Source organism: Artemia franciscana, chromosome 6, assembly GCF_032884065.1.
Source record: "Artemia franciscana chromosome 6, ASM3288406v1, whole genome shotgun sequence".
In the NCBI taxonomy this organism is placed as follows: Eukaryota; Metazoa; Arthropoda; class Branchiopoda; order Anostraca; family Artemiidae; genus Artemia; species Artemia franciscana.
Genome location: NC_088868.1, coordinates 8524747 through 8543217, shown reverse-complemented (window position 1 = coordinate 8543217; position 18471 = coordinate 8524747). Strand labels below are relative to the sequence as shown.

The following is an 18471-nucleotide window of genomic DNA, read 5'->3' as shown; positions in this document are numbered from 1 at the left end:
ATTCCTGCAAGTCTTGTTAATTTTTTATTTACTAAAATCAATAAAGCAAAAATACTTTTTGTGTATTTTGATTTCAGTAAAGTGCAAATCATGTACTAATCTTGAGAAGGCATGGGAGTTGTCAGTCCTACTCATGTTAATTTTTCTTGTTTTGAGTTTGACTTCATTATTTATAGTAATTTCTGTTCGTTTTTTTGTTTCATTTATTTATTGTTAATGATTTGTGGTAGTTTTATGCTTGGAAAATTATTTGACTTCATTTCTGCTTATTTAGTGGAGCTCTTTACTTTTCTTTGAAACATTCGTTTGAGAAAAAGTTTTTTTTAATTAATCTTGGTTTGTTTCTCATTGACATAGTCTTTTTCATGGGGAAAAAATTTATTTCTTTTCAGTTTTCAATAAGAATCAATAGGGCTGCTCTTTTGCACTAAAATCTTAGATATGAGATCTCAAATCTTTTTGCAAAGATTTCCATCCTTTTGTTCATCTTTATTCTAAGATCTTACAGCTCACTAATGTTAGGAAAAGGTGAGAATAATGCCATTTTTCTGCCACATAGAACAATGACAAGACAACTTTGATAATATACTTTCACATAAATTGTTATTAGACCAATGATCAGAGCAGAATGATGAAAGATGTTTGCAAAAGAACAACAGAAGAAGTAAGGTCTTAGTTGTAAAATTTCACTTTTAAGCTTTTTTTTAATTTTTTAATTAATTACTTTCATAAATTATTTATTTTTTAATTTGGTTCATCCAGTACAAATTACAGGGATTACATTGACTTTTCTAAGCTTTAACATCTAACTTCTATGTGTTTCAGTTGTTTTAGGTACAGCTTCAAAAGTAGAAAAGTTTGATGGTTATACATTAAGAAGAAAAAAGAATTATTATTTCCCAGTATACTGAAAGACATTAGACTTTAGAAAAGAAACCTTACTTAATCATAAAGACCAAGCAGATCTTGAGGGAGCCTATTCTAGGGCGTAGTTCCTATCAGCAGATTTGGTGTGAAGAGAGAGTCTTGTTAACAAGTTATGAATAGCAGCATTCTGGAAGAAGACACCATAGAATAAGATAAGAGACTCTTTTAGGTTGCTATTTCATATTTCTTTATGTTTTTGACAATCCATCCTTGTCCCTATCCCTCACTAACAGTCTCATATAGCCCTCTACTATACAAGAAACTAGCACAAAATAGCATGCAATTCTTTGTTACAATATACAGCATTTTTTTTTATCTATTATAGTTCACATATATAGTTCTCATTTGCAATGGTATTTTTTTTTTCAAATACTCAGCACAATAACTTGGGGTAAACTGGATATCTCTAAGTCAAACTGAGTAGCCAGTTTTACAACATATCAATCAAGGGAAAGAAAAACAAACAAATAATTTATTAGAGCTATGTATGTTTCTGTCAGGGCGGGTTGTTGTTGTCAGTGTAGCAAATATATAGAGAGGAAATGGCAATGAATTATCAAAAACACAAAAAATTAAAAGAACATACACTTAGCAATGTAAAATAGCCTATATCAGTTATTCTAGTATATCTCTTTCTGAAGAGCTACTATTCCTAACCTTTACTTAATTTCATTCAGATTGCATGAAACAGATGTGTTGTAGTGATGTCCCATTTCTGGAGCCTAGCACCTGGACTATAACTAGTTGAGGATAATCTTAGTCACAAATGTAAAGCTGGAGTCTTATCCTTGGAACCATCATTTTCATCTTGGAAACAGGATCTTAAGAGGGTAATGGTTATATTAACAGAATATTCAGATATCCAAGAAATAAACTTATCTCAATAATGAGAACTTCATTGTGAATCTGACATTCATTTCTGTCACAGATTTAATTTTAAGGCCTTACAGAATCTCAAAGATGATAAGAATTTATTTTATGAAGAAGAGATAATTTTTTAAATAAGAGAGATGTTGGCAGATTTTGACTGAAAATACCATTTTTGTGTATAAAAATACTTTTGGCTCAAAGAAAAGCTGACAAAGTATTGGCAGCTTTTGGAGCTCTGTTGAATTATATTTTGGTAAAGTTAGAAAGGTTATAACTGAATTTTCCAATGGAAACAAATAAGTAAAATTCTAGTTTAGTGACTTTTTGCTATCTTGGAAAAGGGTTAGGTTAGGAAAATGAAATGGTCAATGTTGATATTACCTGAACAGTTGTGTTGGGTCATGAAAGTATTATTAATAGATGCATTTTGACTTTTTGAACATATTTTCTCTCTTTCAAAACTAATGCAAACTCAAAGTTATGGAGTTATTATATATTTGCACATTAGGGGGGGGGGAGGTAAAGCATAGCATATATTAAATACAGCAATGGTTAGTTTATGCATTTAATGTATGCTATGCTTTACCCCCACCCTCCTAATGTGCAAATGTATAGCCCAAATTTGTTTCTAAACTATTACAGATTCGCAATTTCAAATATCTAATCAATGAAAACAGAAACAATTGCAATTCTATATTTGAAAAAATACACAAATATTTGGGCTAGAATGACTCCATAATTGTGAGTTTGTGGTAATTTTGCAAGAGAGAAAAGATGTTCCAAAAGTCAAAATGCATCTATTAACAATAGTTTCATGACCCTAAACAATTATTCAGGTAATATAAACATTGACCAATGAAACTCTCAGGGATGGGTCCACAGGCTAAAGTATGTCCTGGGAAGGCATTTTGAAGTACCTATCTCTATTCTCTCTCCCTCTAGAGGATCCTGACCTTTGATGACCTTTAAAAATATGTGTGTTATAAAAGTGAAACCTTGTAAAATAGATCTTCTGCTTGAATGAAGTATAACAAAATTGTTTTCAGCTTCAAAACTTTGCTCAATCCCAATTTATAAGGTTCTAAAGATATTCAAATACATTTCCTAAATGTTAAAAAACAACAACACTGATATGGCTCAGAATTCTACTCAAATAACAAGAATTGCATTTTCAGAACTAAAAGCAGAGAAAAATCAACTGGTAACTGAAAATTAAGGTAGTGTTGTTTTGTCAAAATTTCAATAGGTAAATTTCAAAATTTCAAGTTATCCAATTCTAACTGAGATATGCTAGTCTAAACTATCAGTCCATCCCAAGTGTATAGACCAATAGCCTATAGGTACTATATTGTCATGTAGACCCATCCCCAAAAGTTTCATTTTCCTAATCTAACCTCTTTCCAAGATAGCCAAAAGTTGCTAAACTAGAATTTTACTAACAAATGTTAGGCTATAATGGAATTTAGGATGAAATTCTGTTGAAAGAGATTCCAAAGTTTGTGAAAACAAGTACATAAACTATGTCTAAAATATGAGAAAAAGGTATTGTCTTTGAGGGCCTTAAAAATTATATTTGCAATGGAAATGAATACTATATGCAAATTCAGGATGGAATTCTGAGTGTAAAAGTAAGTTTGTTTCTTGGGTAGGCTGTTTGAATAATTTGTTAAAATATATCTTCACCCTTAAAAGTGGAAACATAGGCTAGAACCAAACAGTATCTAAATCAAATTCAGTCAATAATGAAAGGATGTAATGTAGACTAAGACAAGTGTTGTACTCATATAGCCTACACTAGGCATTAGACTGGCACAAGCCTAGAAAAAGTGCCAAATCCAAATAGGCTAGTGAAGAATAAAGTTTTCCATGACTGAAGTTAGCCAATTTCAACTGAGATATGTTAGTCTAAACTATCAGTCAATACCGAGTGTCTAGGCCAATAGCCTACAGGTACTATATTCTATCCAAAACTATGAGCCTGTTTCCCATTCTGAAAAAATATACACATTAATCAATGCATTTATTCAAAATAGGAAAGCCTACTGTCTGATATTTCGGATCAAATATCCACATTAAATTTTGATACCTAGCAGAAACGTTGGTAAGTTTTAACTTTATTTAGCTTTTTCTGATGATCTTCAAAGCAGTGTTTCCAATTCATGATGGCAAGTTTTCCGTTCTGGTAGACCAAAAATCCGTAAAATTCTGACGACTGAAAACGAAAAATCCGTCAAATTTTCCGTTAAAAAAATCCTAAAAATCCACAAAAAAAATCTGCTCAAATAGAACTCTTGTGGTAAGCAGTTGTTACAAGCAGAAAAGTGTGCTCTGTCGAAACACTTCCTGGAGTTCAATGCTGCCCTTAAGAAAGATTTGACCAGATCCGTGGGCAGTCAAATGAGAAAAAAAAGCTAAAAATTCCATTTATTCCCCTCTTGAAAAAGGTGGTGTGAACGGGATAGATAAAAGGGTTGGAAAAATGATGCACTGGCTACTTGAATTTCACCTAAAATATCGTCAAGCCGAACTGCGGATCAGTAAGTGCGTTCTTACCCAGAGTGTTCTTTCGACTTCACAGCTTGTTTCTCTCTTTTTGTGTTTTTAATGTAACTAATGACCCCCCCCCCCTCCCACAAAGATACCAAAAGAGTTTTAAGACTGATGTTTAACAGTTCATGAATATTTTTCATATAGTCCAGAATGTCTCCGACCATCTCGTTGCCTGTAAATTGCTAAATGGGTCACGCAACTATCTCATTGTGAAAAAGACCACAACTTCATGAAACCAAGTGTGTCAGTGACACTTCTGCTTGAGTTGGACTAGAGTATCTCTTGGAACGCTCGTTTATCCGTCTATAGACTACAATTCCTATCTGATCGTACAGCTCAAGCATACAATATTCTGTTAAGTGGTATACAAATCATCCTGTTGTCTAAATTATTAGACAGCTAAGCTAACTCAGTAAAAATTGTCCTTTTACCGTGACTGACTACAATCTGCAGTTACTTTGGGCTAAAAGAGCTTGACGGATTTGATGTTTATTTACGGTAGACCTAATAGAACTCATGAAGGCCAATAACTCGGAAGCTAGCTCCTTTGAAAGCCTCTAAATTTTGAGAAAATACACGCTTAGTAACTAGAACAGATACGGATATCAATTAGCTATAATATATAATACTGTATAAGGTTACTTAATTGATTACAAAAAACGGATGTAAAAAAAAACTTGAAGTTCCAGTCTTTTCTCAAATATCGCTTTAAAACACCTAGCGAATAATTTTAGCATCATGGTTGTAATTAATAAGTTCTAAATCCTTAAATTTCAATCCTTTTAAATACTACAAGTAATTTGGAAAATATTTGATTACATTTTTTTTTTGTTTGGACTTCTATAAAAGGATATTAATGTTTTTCTGTTATAAGCAAAAAGCTTAGAAATCCTGTGGAAAAAACTTTGATGGAAGCTAAAAGCCATTGGTGAAACACATAACAAAATAGCTATATAATCTTATGTTCTTGTTAATTCTTCTTCCTCATAAAATTTGGTTTGTCTGTACAAACGGTGACTGAGACAATAAGTAATACGATTTGGAATGAGATTATGTTTGATATCACCTATCACAGAAAAGTTTGGCTTCACTTTGTGACATGGGCAAAGACATAGATTGACAACTTTCATTTAGAACTACTGGATCCCACGCTATATAGCAGTAACCCAGCCAAATCAGACTATAAGACTCAATAACTAGTTGTTTAAAAAAAAACATTGTCTTGAAGCCACGAATTGAAGATTTTGTTAAAGAAGAAGAAGAAAAAATTGTTAAGAAGCACTAGTCGGGTGTGTACCAGGCGGAGGTTTTTCAGTTACTCCCGCTACTGCAAAGTAACTGCCCATTTTGAACTGCAGTACACACGCTGGGAACGACCACAGTAAGCTGACGAACTGTAGCGTGGTTTTCAAATTTAATTTAAGTGAGCCTAAGGAAGGATCAGTCATTTTGTGCTCCGAGAAGGTGTAAAGAAATTGAATCTCAATGTATGTTTGATAACCTAGTTTTCTAGTTAAAAATATTTGAAACTTAGAAATTAATTATAGATAGAATATTCCTAGGTAAAGACTTAATTCATGGATCTTTGCCGTGGTTCCCACCTGCCCAGAAAATTTGATTATTATTCTGTCATAGCTAGTCCTGAGCTTGACTAAGAAAGAGGATGATTGGGCAGCTGGCTTGCAACCTGCTCCTGTGAAAAATCGGCTGCAAATGATATGTCAGTTGTAGCTCCACTGCTGTTCCGAGTGCCAAGACTTAATAAATGCCTTATGCGCCAAGAATGGCTCAGGAAGATTGTTATTCTATTTGCAAAAGGAACTCTTCCTCCCCGCCAATTTTTTATTTACAAAATCCTTTTAAATGCTAAAATAGCAATAGTACATGAAATGGTTCCCATCATCTTTAACCCACTTAAATGATTGTATTGTTTTTGTATTGTATAGAATTAACGACGTTTCTTGACTACTAAGGTCCCTGCGTCGCCCCTGCAGTGCATTGTTGCAGCATGATTCGATCTCTGGTTCCCGTATTACCAAGCTAAGGTCAAACCCACTGAGCCACTACAGGACTCCACTTAAATGAATACTCTATGGTTTTAGACTTTTGAAATTTCTGCCTCCTTTACTGTTTTGTTTTGAATATTATTTGGATATCTTACTTGTTTTTTATATTGAAAGTGGGACTGTCACTCCAGTAAAAGGAAACTGATCCGTTTTGTCTTGTTCTTTTTTTTAGTTAAAGAACTTTTGGGTAGTAGAGACTAAAGCTTTCATATTGATCAATTTTGAAACATGTTTAAACATGTTTAAATTCATTGTTGAAACTTGGGTCTTTTTTCCTTTTCTTCCTTTTAGTTAACCGACCTCTTGGCTCGCAGAGACTGAAGCTTTATTGATCTATATTGAAACATCTTAAAACGTGTTTAGTTGAAACAATGGATTTATACACGTCTACTAAACAGGGCTGTTGAGAGCTACTCACTGGGCTAACCGTGCTTTCTGGCACGGTAAGAAAATCACTTACTCCAATTACTGCAGGCAGTAACTATTCTCGTTCCCAGCAGATTGGACAGTAACCATTTTTCTGCTGGGAATGGAAATAGTAACCATTTTGTTACTTCAGTTAGTGCCTGAAACACACCCGTTGTTTAAACTAGTGATTGTCCTCTTTGTTTATAGAGTCTGTTGAATATATTATTTAGTATTCGACGTTTAATATTTTGATGGAAGGATTTCAATCGCTGGGTTTCGTAAAATTCTGGCCAGAAAATTAAATGAACAGACATGCAGTTTCGCGATTTGTACGTTAAAATTTTACTCTTCGGCTCTCTTTGTTGCACGTTGTTTTCATTGTAGGCTATTGGCTATTCAATTTCTACTTTGCATTGGAATCAAGGAATATAAAATTCTAGTTTAAAGGCTTCTTGCTATCTTGGACAGTAAGACATGTTGACATAGCTGAACAAAACTGTCTGACTTGAATCAAGGACCAGTAACATAGGCTAGTCTGCCTTTGGAAGATAGCCTATCAGGTTTTTATGTTTAGGCTACCTTTTTCTCATTTCCAGGACTTAATAGATTATATAGCCTATGTGATGAGTATCTATACCTGTCTAAATTTCATTGGCTCTATTTTTTTAAAGGTAATTCCAAATATGTGTAGGCTATTTCCTTTTATGATATAGGTCTGATTAAGGGTTCTCTTGTAAATTTCAAAAATGATTAAAACTTGTTCAGGTAAATTTCTGGTTTATCTACTTTTTGCTGTCTTGGGAAGGGGCTAGGTTAGGAAAATGCAATTTTCAGGAAAGGGTCTACAGGCTAAAGTTTGTCCCAGGAATGTATTTTGGTAAATTCATAGCAGACCATATAACTGGCTTTCATATAAAGTAAATGTACCACTTTATGCCTTTTTTATGCTCTTTATAAATATAATAATTGCTTATACCTTAAAGTCAGATTTAAGTAGGCTACTTTTAACTTAACCCAACCTACACTAACCTTATTTATTTATTTATTCATACCAAATACAGTAAGCTTTTAAGCTTGTTGCATAAACATAATAAATAGAAACTATGACAATACTGACAACATAATATACACATACAAATCAATGTAAATAACCACTACAGCAAACACTGACAAATAATACTATAAATTATTTAAAATGATTTACTTTGAAAATTTGTTTCTGCTAGTTTTGTTTTGAATCTGTTTATGTCATCTGTTAGAAATATCTTAGGTGGAAGGTCATTCCATGGCTTCCACACCCTGCTGTAAAATGAATGTTGGCCTATTTTCCTTTTGAAAGTGAGGTGTACAATTTTTGTGGGTTGATAATGGGTCCTGTTATTATATTATATTTATAATTATTATAAATAATTTTAGTACTGAGAAAATATAGTATAATTTTGTCAAAAAACTAGGCAGAGAAAGCATAGTATTATTTTGTTGGAAATTACATAGGCCTATAACTTGTACTTTAATTGAAAATTTGTCATTTTTAAGAGTTTAAAAGTGCTTAAATTTGAATTTGTTGTAGAAACATATGTTATATTCATAAAGAAAATAAAAAATGCATCAAGTGGTATGTTTTGCTTCATTGGTAAGTCAGTTATATGAACTGTCATAATTTTTTTAAAATTCATCATTTTGAAGAGCTAAAAAAGTGCTTAAATCTGAACTTAAGGTAGAAGCAATTATTATATTTGTAAATACCACAAAAAGGCATCAAGTGGTATATTCACTTTATGCAAAAGCCAGTTATATGGTTTGCTATAAATTTACCAGTATTTTATAAGATGAGATACACATTTATTAAGAAAAGAAAACAAACACTATTCACCATTTTCCTGCCAAGAAAGGCAATAAGCTTTTGAGGGCAAGTAAGGTTTGCTTAGCTAATTAAACCACATTCATATCATGCTACTCAATACAAAAGAAACTCAACTGATGAAGGAAGAAAGGAAAAAACAGAAAGAGGAAAAAGACAAGCAGAAGACAGAAAAAAAGTAACAGCAAATAAATCAGGGAAATGCCTTGAATGGAATGACAACCTGGAACAGGCCTTACATCAAAATTACTCACAAGATAAAAGGAACTTCTTTACCTGTGACTTGAAAGCCTGAAGACTAGGCACATTTTTCACACCCTTGAGCAAAATATTCCAAACATGGGGACCATAATGGCAAATCACAAAAGATGCCCAAGTAGTACTCCTAACTCATGAGTTAAATTATCAGCTTTTCTTGTATTATGATCATGATGGTCTTTAATAAAGTAAAAAGATTTTAAAAAGCCGGAGTGAGCAGGCAATTCAAATATTTATACAAAAAGATCAAAACTTGGTAATCTTGAATTTGGGATATATCCATTAACTTATTCTTTTTAAAATGCTCATGAGCAGGAACCTCATCAGAATCATAAAATTCTGATAATAATTTTACAGCTTTATTCTGAAGTTTATGTACTCTTTTGAAACATGTTACAAAATTACTTTCCCATATAGAGCATCCATAGCTAATATATGGACAAAATATAAAAAAATAAATCATTTTTAGAATTTTTTTTGGGACTAGATTTTTATTTGTTTACATCACCCCAAGACCTCTGCTTAGTTTTTCAGCTATAGCATTTGAATAGTTTTTTCACAACAGGTTTTCATCAATTAAAAGCCCCAAATATTTTTTTTGTTACTTCTCTTTTTATCACATTTCCTTAAACCATGATTTGATCATTGCCAACACTCAATGAAAGTCTACAGAATACCATGAAAAAAGTTTTAGAAAAGTTTAGGGTTAACAAATTTTTGTTGAGAAAAGTTAGAAATTCAGAGACAGCATTATGAATTTTATTATACAAAACATCAAGCAAAGGCGCAGCTAGAAAGAGCAAAGTGTCATCTGCAAACAGGATGACACCAGCCTCCAACAGCTAATACTTCATTCAGTCAATAAAAATGATGAAAAGGAGGGGTCCCAGGTTTTACCCTTATGGGACCCTGCACTCTATTTTGGATTATGCATCATTAATCCAATCAACCAATTTCAGAACTGCCATATCTGTAGATAGTCTTTTTCTGGACCCAAATTGGTTTTCCAGTGGAATTTTGTTCTTTTCAGTAATAATAACTTAACTGGGCATGTACAGCTTTCTTGTATAACTTAAAAAAAATGGTAGAATAGATATAGGAAATTTTGAAGTACATACCTCCACTTCTTTGCACTCTAGCAGGCTCTGACCATTAATAATCTTTGTGTTAGCCTATGAAATTGAAACCTTGCAAAATTGATCTTTAGCTCAAATGAAGTAGCCTACAGCAAAACTGTTTTCAGTTTCACAATTTTGCTCAACCCCAATTTATGAGGTCTCAAAGATCTGCAAATACATTTCCTAAATTTAGACAAAACCATTGATATGGCTTAAAATTCTACTCAAATAATGGGAATTGCATTTTTAGAACTAAAACCAGAGAAAAAGAAACTAATAGGCCTAATTGAAATTTAAGGTGAAAAGTTGTTTTGTCAAAATTTCAATAGGTATAGACCTGTCAATAACCAAAATTCTAAGACTTAGGAATTAGAAGAGGGTTAACATGGAAGCTTGGCAATACCTTCTTAGAGTAACTTTTTGGCCATTGATTCATTTCTGAAAGTTTGATTTACCTAACCTAAGCCCTTTCCAAGATAGCAAAAAGTAGCTAAACTTGAACATTACCCTTATTCTATTTCTTGAGTGGATGCACAATTAGTATTGTTGAGAAAGAAACCCTTTAAAGTTCTGAAACAACTTTATAATTCTAAAATTCTCTCTCAGCTTCCATCCAACCTCCTAATTTGTAAATATATAGCCCAAGTGATATATTTCTCATTTATTGTTCCATTTCTTGATTTTGTTAATGTGGCTTCTTTGCTGTAGAACTGGTAAATTTAGAGGTATTTCCAGTTTTAAGCAACAAATTAGATGAACAAATCACTCAATAATTATTTCATGGACTTTCCAAATATAATAATTTCTTTACTTGGAAATTCAGCTTAAAGATTTTCTCTTATTTTTGGCTATAGAAAAGGGCTAAAATATTGGATAAAAGTTATATGAACAACAGGCATTGACTTTTAATAATCAAATTGGATAAAGCCTTAAAAATAATATAATCTTACACCTTTTTTTCTTATATTGTTTTCATCCTTTTAAAGGCTGCATTTTTTTAGCACTAAAATTCAATCAACATTGTGATTGAACATGTTGAAAAGTTATAGCAGCAGTAAAAGTGATAGAAGTGTAAACAAATATTAATATTTTTTCTTTTTACAAAAATGAATGAAAAATCAAATTAAACAATACATACCATAGGGTGGAATGACTTGAAGTCTAGGAGAGATTTGACATCAGAAGTTAAAAAGAAATGGTTTTTACTTACCTTTTTGCCCAACAATGCCTTCTAGAGAGTGCCATAATAGCTTCAAGTAAAGGTTAAATTATTGGCTGTTATGTGAGATTAAATAATTGAAGTTTTGACAAGATGGGGATGCAAGAAAAAAAATGAAAATGTTGCATCTTAATTTAAGTGGTGTGTAAAGCCCAGACTATTGCTTTTATATGATAAACCACCCCTTTTAAATATATTTATTTATTAGGGAACAAGAAAGCAGCATGTCATTTACTTTATCTAATAACCTGGTAATTGCTTGAAAAAAGTCTCACCACATTTGCATGCTAGATTGGATGACTTGAAGCTATTGTAAATTGGGTACTTGTCTGTCATCCCAATCACACTCAAGAAGCAAAGTTTGGTTTATCATAAAGAGATATGTCAAAATGTGATGAAAATGTAATAATTCAGTAACAAAATTATGGAAAGTAAAACAGAGTATAACTGAAAGTAGGCCACCCAGAATGCATTATATGAAATGCCTAACATAACCAACTCTTTATATTAAATAACTAATTAAAATGTATCTACATAGTAGTTTATCTTAATCAGACTAAGCTAACTATAACCAAATGCAGACAGTGAAACTGGTTTGCTCAGCTAAAGAACTGAGTATGGTTAAGATAATGGACAAGTTCTGTAAATTGCATGTTTATATCAGACTTGTAGTGTGATGAATGGCTGTCAGTGGCCCCATGCATTGGAAGTGACTAGATGTAAAGGACCATGGGTGGAATCACAAGTTAAAACTTAAAAAAAACTTTAAACTCCCAATTTTAATAAATGCTCAAGGTACTTATGCTGTTCCCAACATGCAGTGTAATAAATAGGATCAACTACAATAATGAATTTGTAATAATTTAAGAGTACAAGTTTTGGAAAATGAAGAAAAGCACTTGTTGGTCAAATGAACAATATGGTAAGCATTTGTGGGATAAGATATTGATCCAAGAACATAGAAATTTGTATTATTTCTATAGAACTCAAATGTATTTTCTCTATCCTACTCCAAAAGGCTTACGTGCCTGAGAATACTAACTGTGATTATGTCTCTTTAAACTATTGTTTGTAAAAAAAAGTATACTTCCCATATCATGGTGAAAGGAACCTAAAACTGGAACCCTTTGAAAGTGACTTTACAAGTTTCTGGACTAGAGAGAATGAAACTTGTATGCTGTAATATCTACTTAAAGGTATTTTAAATTAAGCCACCTTTTGTTAACATTTTTCTTTTTCTTAACCTGACAGTTTCAATCCAAAAGTCATAATGATTTGCCAAATTCAGTGTAAATTAAATGCTTTCTTCCTAGGGGCTGACAAAATAACACGACCAAGCTGGAAACAGTAGGAAAAAAAAAATTAAATTAAGCAATATTTTAACTTAAATTTTTCCTTTTGCTTCCAAACAGTTTATGATAGATATCAGACTGTTGCTGTACTGGTTGTAGATTACAAAGTCTACACATTGTTCAAAATTCTAGCCTTTGGGGCAGATTCTAGGATTTATACCAAGAAATATTTCAAATAATTTGTTAGACAACACTGCTTTTCCATTCACAGAATTTTAGAGAGGCCATAACTAAATAAAACTGTGGAACAAAAAAACTTATAAAATTCAAATATTTTTTACTCTACATCTGGGAGCCTTTGTCAACAGGAAGACAAAAAATTAAATTAAATGCAACATATTAAGAAAAAAGACTAAAAAAAAAAATAAAACTCACATATTATTAACCTCCAAAATACTGCAATCATTATAAAATCCTGAATGAGCACACAGAAATGACAAAGAATTGTCACTGATCAACTATATACAGTACTTTCAAATTGGCAGTGACATCTAGGAAAAGTGAAAGACTATATTTCAAAATTGAGTCGCCTCTTCTAATTGGCTGACGAAATAGTGCTACCAGGCTGGGAAAAGTAGGAAATTAAAATTAAGCAATTTTTAAACTTGTATTTTCTTGCTTTTGTTTTTGAACAGTTTATGTTAGACATCAGAGACTTGCTGTAGGTTACAAAATCTACACATTTTCCAAAATTCTACCCCATGGAGCAGATTCTATGCCTTATACCAAGAAAATTTTTGAAAATTAACAATGATTTTTGCACCTTTAAAAACAAAAATAACAAGTCTGCAACTGATATTTGTTTTTATACTGGCAGAATCAACCAAAAAATATCTACTTCCATTTCCAATCCACTTCGGTTATATTCAGCAAATTAAAATAACTTCATTTTTTCCCACAATATGTTGAAAAAACATAGAAAAAGAGAAACCAACATTTCTTTTACTCTTTTTTTCTTTTTAACTTGGGAATCCTAAAAAAACTTACTCAGAATCACTTAAATCATAGCAGCTATTAAAGATTTCCTATGATAGGGGAAAATAATTTTGGGCCTTAATACCACAAGATGATTAGCCTTAATACTACAAATGAAATAGGATCAATAAAACTTAGGCTTCCACTATTTGCTAATGAGTGTATTAGCATCTTATATATAATTTTTTTTTCTTGGCATGAAAATTCCCTTCTCCTGGTAAAGAAAGGGCTAAGATAAGGTTCTATTTCATCACCAACAGCATTTAATAACAGTATTGTAAAGCCACAATCAAAGTCGCTCATGATTTATATTCTGTAGTATTGATTTGTCTTAGATTGGTTATGTGGATGATGTACTAAATCTGAACTGCTTTCTGTGTCGGCTAGAAGATAATTTTATCAAGTTACAACTAGTGTGTGCCTATATAGGACTCCAGTTTAAAAACTGATTCAGTTTAAAACTCTACTTAAAATTGTGAAGTACTTCTTTGTAATTTGACATCTGATTCTGGTTGGAGCATCACACTTGGTGATTCTCATTTCAGAAGGGGTCTTCTTGTAAATATTGCTGTATAGTGGCACAAAATTGGAAGTTTGACTTTTGTCTGTTGGCCCAGGTGTATAAAGCTATGGTTTTGCCTCATTATCTGTATTCTAGGTAATTTTGGCACATTTTTACAGCTATAGATAAACTAAAAATTGTATTAACTCTACTACAAGTATGCAAAGTTTCTGCTGCATTTACCACCATTGGCAAGTGATAGATATGTTACATGCTAGTACAGCTTTGTCAACCCTGAACAAGTTTTTCTGTTACAAATTTATTGATGCAATTGACCTGTCTAGTCAAAACAATGGGTCAAGGTTTTACTACAGTAATCAGCATTTGTTTTTGGCTGTTGTGCTTTTGTTTTGTTTGTCTCAGAAGAATTAGGGTCTTGTGTTTTTTTTGTGCTCCATCTTTTTTTTCATTAATTGGCCCAGGTGTATAAAGCTATGGTTTTGCCTCATTATCTTTATTCTAGGTAATTTTGGCACATTTTTACAGCTATAGATAAACTAAAAATTGTATTAACTCTACTACAAGTATGCAAAGTTTCTGCTGCATTTACCACCATTGGCAAGTGATAGATATGTTACATGCCCGTACAGTGTTGTCAACCCTGAACAAGTTTTTCTGTTACAAATTGATTGATATAATTGACCTGTCTAGTCAAAACAATGGGTCAAGGTTTTACTACAGTAGTCGGCATTTGTTTTTGGCTGTTGTGCTTTTGTTTTGTTTGTCTCAGAAGAATTAGGGTCTTGTGTTTTTTTTTCTTTTTTGTACTCCATCTTTTTTCGTTAATGGGTATTAACTGCATTCATTTATTCATTCTGAGATAGAAGATAGAGGTAGGAACATAGGACTCAACTAGTAGCAGTAAATGCAGCAAATACTTTGCATACTTGTATTAGAAATTCTCAGTGCATCATAAATTACTACTTATTATGAACCAATTTATGATACACTGAAAATTTCCTTTATCGTTTTTCGCTTTTCTTAGCCTAAAGCTGAATGTTTTTTTTATGTAACTTTTTTTTTATCATTTTGATCTTTTGCACTTTATTTTCTTACTGTGATCTTTACAGAACATTCAGTTCATTAAACAAAACATTGTGACAATTAGATGAAGTTACATCAAGACTATATTGAAGCATCAAGTGATGAATTTAAATTCAAACTCTTGAGGGTGGAACTTTCTATTCTTGATGAGAATTATGTGTTTGATTAATTATCTTTCTATATAATGATGAAAAATTATTTATAACCCATTATACAATGTGCGTGTATAATAGAGCCCCAATAAAAACAAAGAAGAAGTTAAAAACAATGGAAAAGAAAACATCTATTCAAAAGAAACATACATATTGTTTCTAAGACAGATTTCAGAATTATGTGATATTTACTCTACTTTTTTTTATAGCTTATGTCCTTGTTTGAAGATTGATTGAATGATTTGTTAATTATTCAGTCTGAAGATTTTGAGCTACACGAAGAGCAATTTGGTAGAGAATACTAATCGTGTAGTTGTTGCTTGACTGGTTGAACATGGATAGAAATAGCTTCCTTGATCATGCTGCTATTAAGAAAGGTAATATAGTAATGCTGTAGGTTTGCACATATAGTGAATGGCTGAAGTTTCAATTTATTTGCTAGGCTATACTTTTGGCATGAGTTCAAAAAACTTAAAATCCATAAATACACCCTCCCTTGAACATAGAGATTAAACATTTAAAGATTAAAGAGACATTTCACATTGTTTATCATATGGAATTGCTTATCATGGTAGGTCTTCTAATTGATAATATTGGTTTGCCAATCATTGGTTTTACAAGCACGATTTTCCAAGAAAATTACAAGAATAAATTAATGGAGGCATGCTGGAGGCATGCTTTCTGATGTTCACTCCGTGTACAGCATGTTGCTTGTAGGCCGTTGTGAGTTTTAGTTATCCCATTGACATTTTTTTTTAAATAAGACTGGATTCTTCATTTTTCAATTCATATTTATCATTATCGAACAAATTACATTAGAAATGGAAATAACCTACTAATGCACTCAAGCTACTATATTTTCATGAAATTTATACTTGATTGAGGAGAACTTCAAACTTGTATTTGATTCTTTGTTGTTCAAACTTCTTAATAGTGAAGGTCCTCATAAATCTTTTGAGAAGTCAAAAAATGGGGACTGATGGAATTTTTTGATTTTTTTTTGTCGCCTCTGGCTGGCAAGTAAGGATGTCAACCAAGCAGAGAAAGCATTTATAAATAACTATCTAATGCTCAAACTGTCACAGAAAGTAAAATTAATGAAAACTAATGTCTTGTTTCTCAGCTAGTATGATGGCTCCTGAAGTAATATTATTACTGTAAATCAATATGTTTTCTTGGTCTTACTTAAGTGGGCATTGAAGCGTTTTGGGAAAGTACAAATCCTTTTTTCCCACTTAAAGTTGATGACAATCCTTTGGGCATTTCTCCTGGATTGTCTGCAGATTTCGAATCTAGATCTGGCCTTCTTAAACAAGAATCATCCATACTTGTAGATGGAGGTATTTTTTCAAACTACTTGTGCTTGTTTTTGAATATTTGGGTTTCTAAAACAAAAAACACGTTTCATAAGATTCCCTAAAAAAAGCAATTGAAAGCAAAAGATTCCATTGGTCAATGTTTTCTACTGGTTGTAGTTGCATATATATATATATATATATAAACGCATCAAATATTGGTTTGTTCATTCTGACATTTCTCAGAATGTCAGAATGAACAACATCCAAATTGTCAGTAGTATAAAAAAATCTTTAGAGAAGAATCATTAAGTTTTAGGAAGGTATGGGATTCTTAAGTCCTATATTTACTCCTGGATTTGTAATTGATAAATGTCTGAACAATCAAGCTTCCATTATCCTCAGTATAATAGATTATTAACAGGTTAGTATATTAAATAGATTAGTGCTTTATAAGGGAATAAATAAAATAAGGGCAGAGCAAATAATTTAAATGTGTGTGCAGTTCATTATAACACAAAATTAAGTATGATTTAATGTAGACAAATTTCTTTATTTGTTTAATTTTCTTATTTTTCTCTTTTTTTCTTATTGTAATTGGGTCTACTAGCCTACTTGTAAACATTTAATCTTAACTAAATTCCCCGAAATTTCATGGTTTTACAATTTGCCTCAATTTTAAAAGAAAACATCAATTCTACGTCTCTGTCTAGTACCCCATCTTCCCTTTTTGCTTAATTAGCTATTTGAACTTAGGTACGAAGGATTCTAGGAGAGGGACAGAGTGCTTGCACAGAAATTTTAGGGGGGCGGCGAAATTTCAAATAAATGATCTAACAGTTATGATGATTTTATAATTTTGAAATTCTGGTAGGCATGACAAAATAAAAGAGAACATTTGAAAACGAAATTTTTAAGAAGACTAAATTGCTTAGACTAGGAATAAAGAAAGGGGAAGAGGTGTGATTGTTTGGTAACTGAAATGATTTCTTCGATTGACTATTCAGTTAATACGTATATTGACCCAAGCACCTAAAAACAAAAGTATACATAAACAACAACTTCTTAAATAAAGCAAACAATAAGTTCATTTCAGTAACGACAAAATCAGTTACTTGGACCGTTTTAGTTACCTGAGAGATATTAATATGAAAGATTTTGGATGCTGCAAAGATGTCAACATTAGATTAATCATGTGTTAAGTGTTTTTTTTTTTTTATCAGTTGAGCAAAAGTTTGGGAAAATAGGAAGATAGCAAAGTAAGATGAAAATTGGGAGCCCCTTTCCTGCTAATGCCCCAGTATTTTTCTGATCCTGTTAAACAGATGTAAAAATACTTTTTTAGACATATATTTGTTTCTAAATATGTTGTTGTTTGCGGGCTTATTCATGAATTCAAAATGAAAATGCACACCTGGTACTTCCTTAAAAAACTGTTAGAAATTAACAATATTTCTGTAATGGAATTATGTCTAATTGTTGTATATCCCACTGAATTTTATATGATTCATCAAAGCCAGGAAGACTGGAAACATTGAAAAAAAAAACCTTCTTTGTATCCCAGTACAAATATTTGAACGGAAATTGGTTATTGTATTAAGGTTAATGATCTAAAGTACCTTTTTTTCGCAAAATTCTGAAATGGGATGCACCTCCTTTTGGTTTTGGCTAAAGAATTTCGCATTTTTAATCATGCACAATTAATCATGCCTATACTTTTAGAAGATCTCGTTATCATTGATAATTTGAATTATGTAGTTGCTTTGCAAATGTTGATATTTTAAATGGGGCAAGCTTAATTTCTGCTAAATTCA

The 18471-nt window shown here is 31.8% G+C and overlaps 2 protein-coding genes across 8 annotated transcripts in view; one reads left to right on the top strand and one right to left on the bottom strand.

Moving 5' to 3' along the window:
- Positions 1-3985, bottom strand: part of LOC136028004 (zinc finger protein 664-like) — a 39334-nt gene extending 35349 nt beyond the window's left edge. Inside the window, exon 1 of one of the 2 annotated variants that reach the window (XM_065705544.1) lies at positions 3884-3985. Coding sequence is in view for 1 of the 2 variants with exons in the window: in XM_065705543.1 (XP_065561615.1) it covers positions 3841-3870 (30 nt within the window). In the remaining variant the exon portion in view is untranslated. Of the gene's footprint in view, positions 1-3840 lie in introns of both variants that reach the window. The other variant, XM_065705543.1, reaches the window with a different exon arrangement.
- Positions 3986-7027: 3042 nt separating this feature from the next.
- Positions 7028-18471, top strand: part of LOC136028000 (zinc finger protein 431-like) — an 82133-nt gene continuing 70689 nt past the window's right edge. Inside the window, exons 1-2 of one of the 6 annotated variants that reach the window (XM_065705526.1) lie at positions 7028-7150; positions 15572-15739. In XM_065705526.1, coding sequence (XP_065561598.1) covers positions 15697-15739 — 43 coding nt within the window. In that variant the 5' untranslated portion in view covers positions 7028-7150; positions 15572-15696. Of the gene's footprint in view, positions 7382-15571; positions 15740-18471 lie in introns of all 6 variants that reach the window. The other 5 variants (XM_065705529.1, XM_065705531.1, XM_065705532.1 and 2 more) reach the window with 5 other exon arrangements.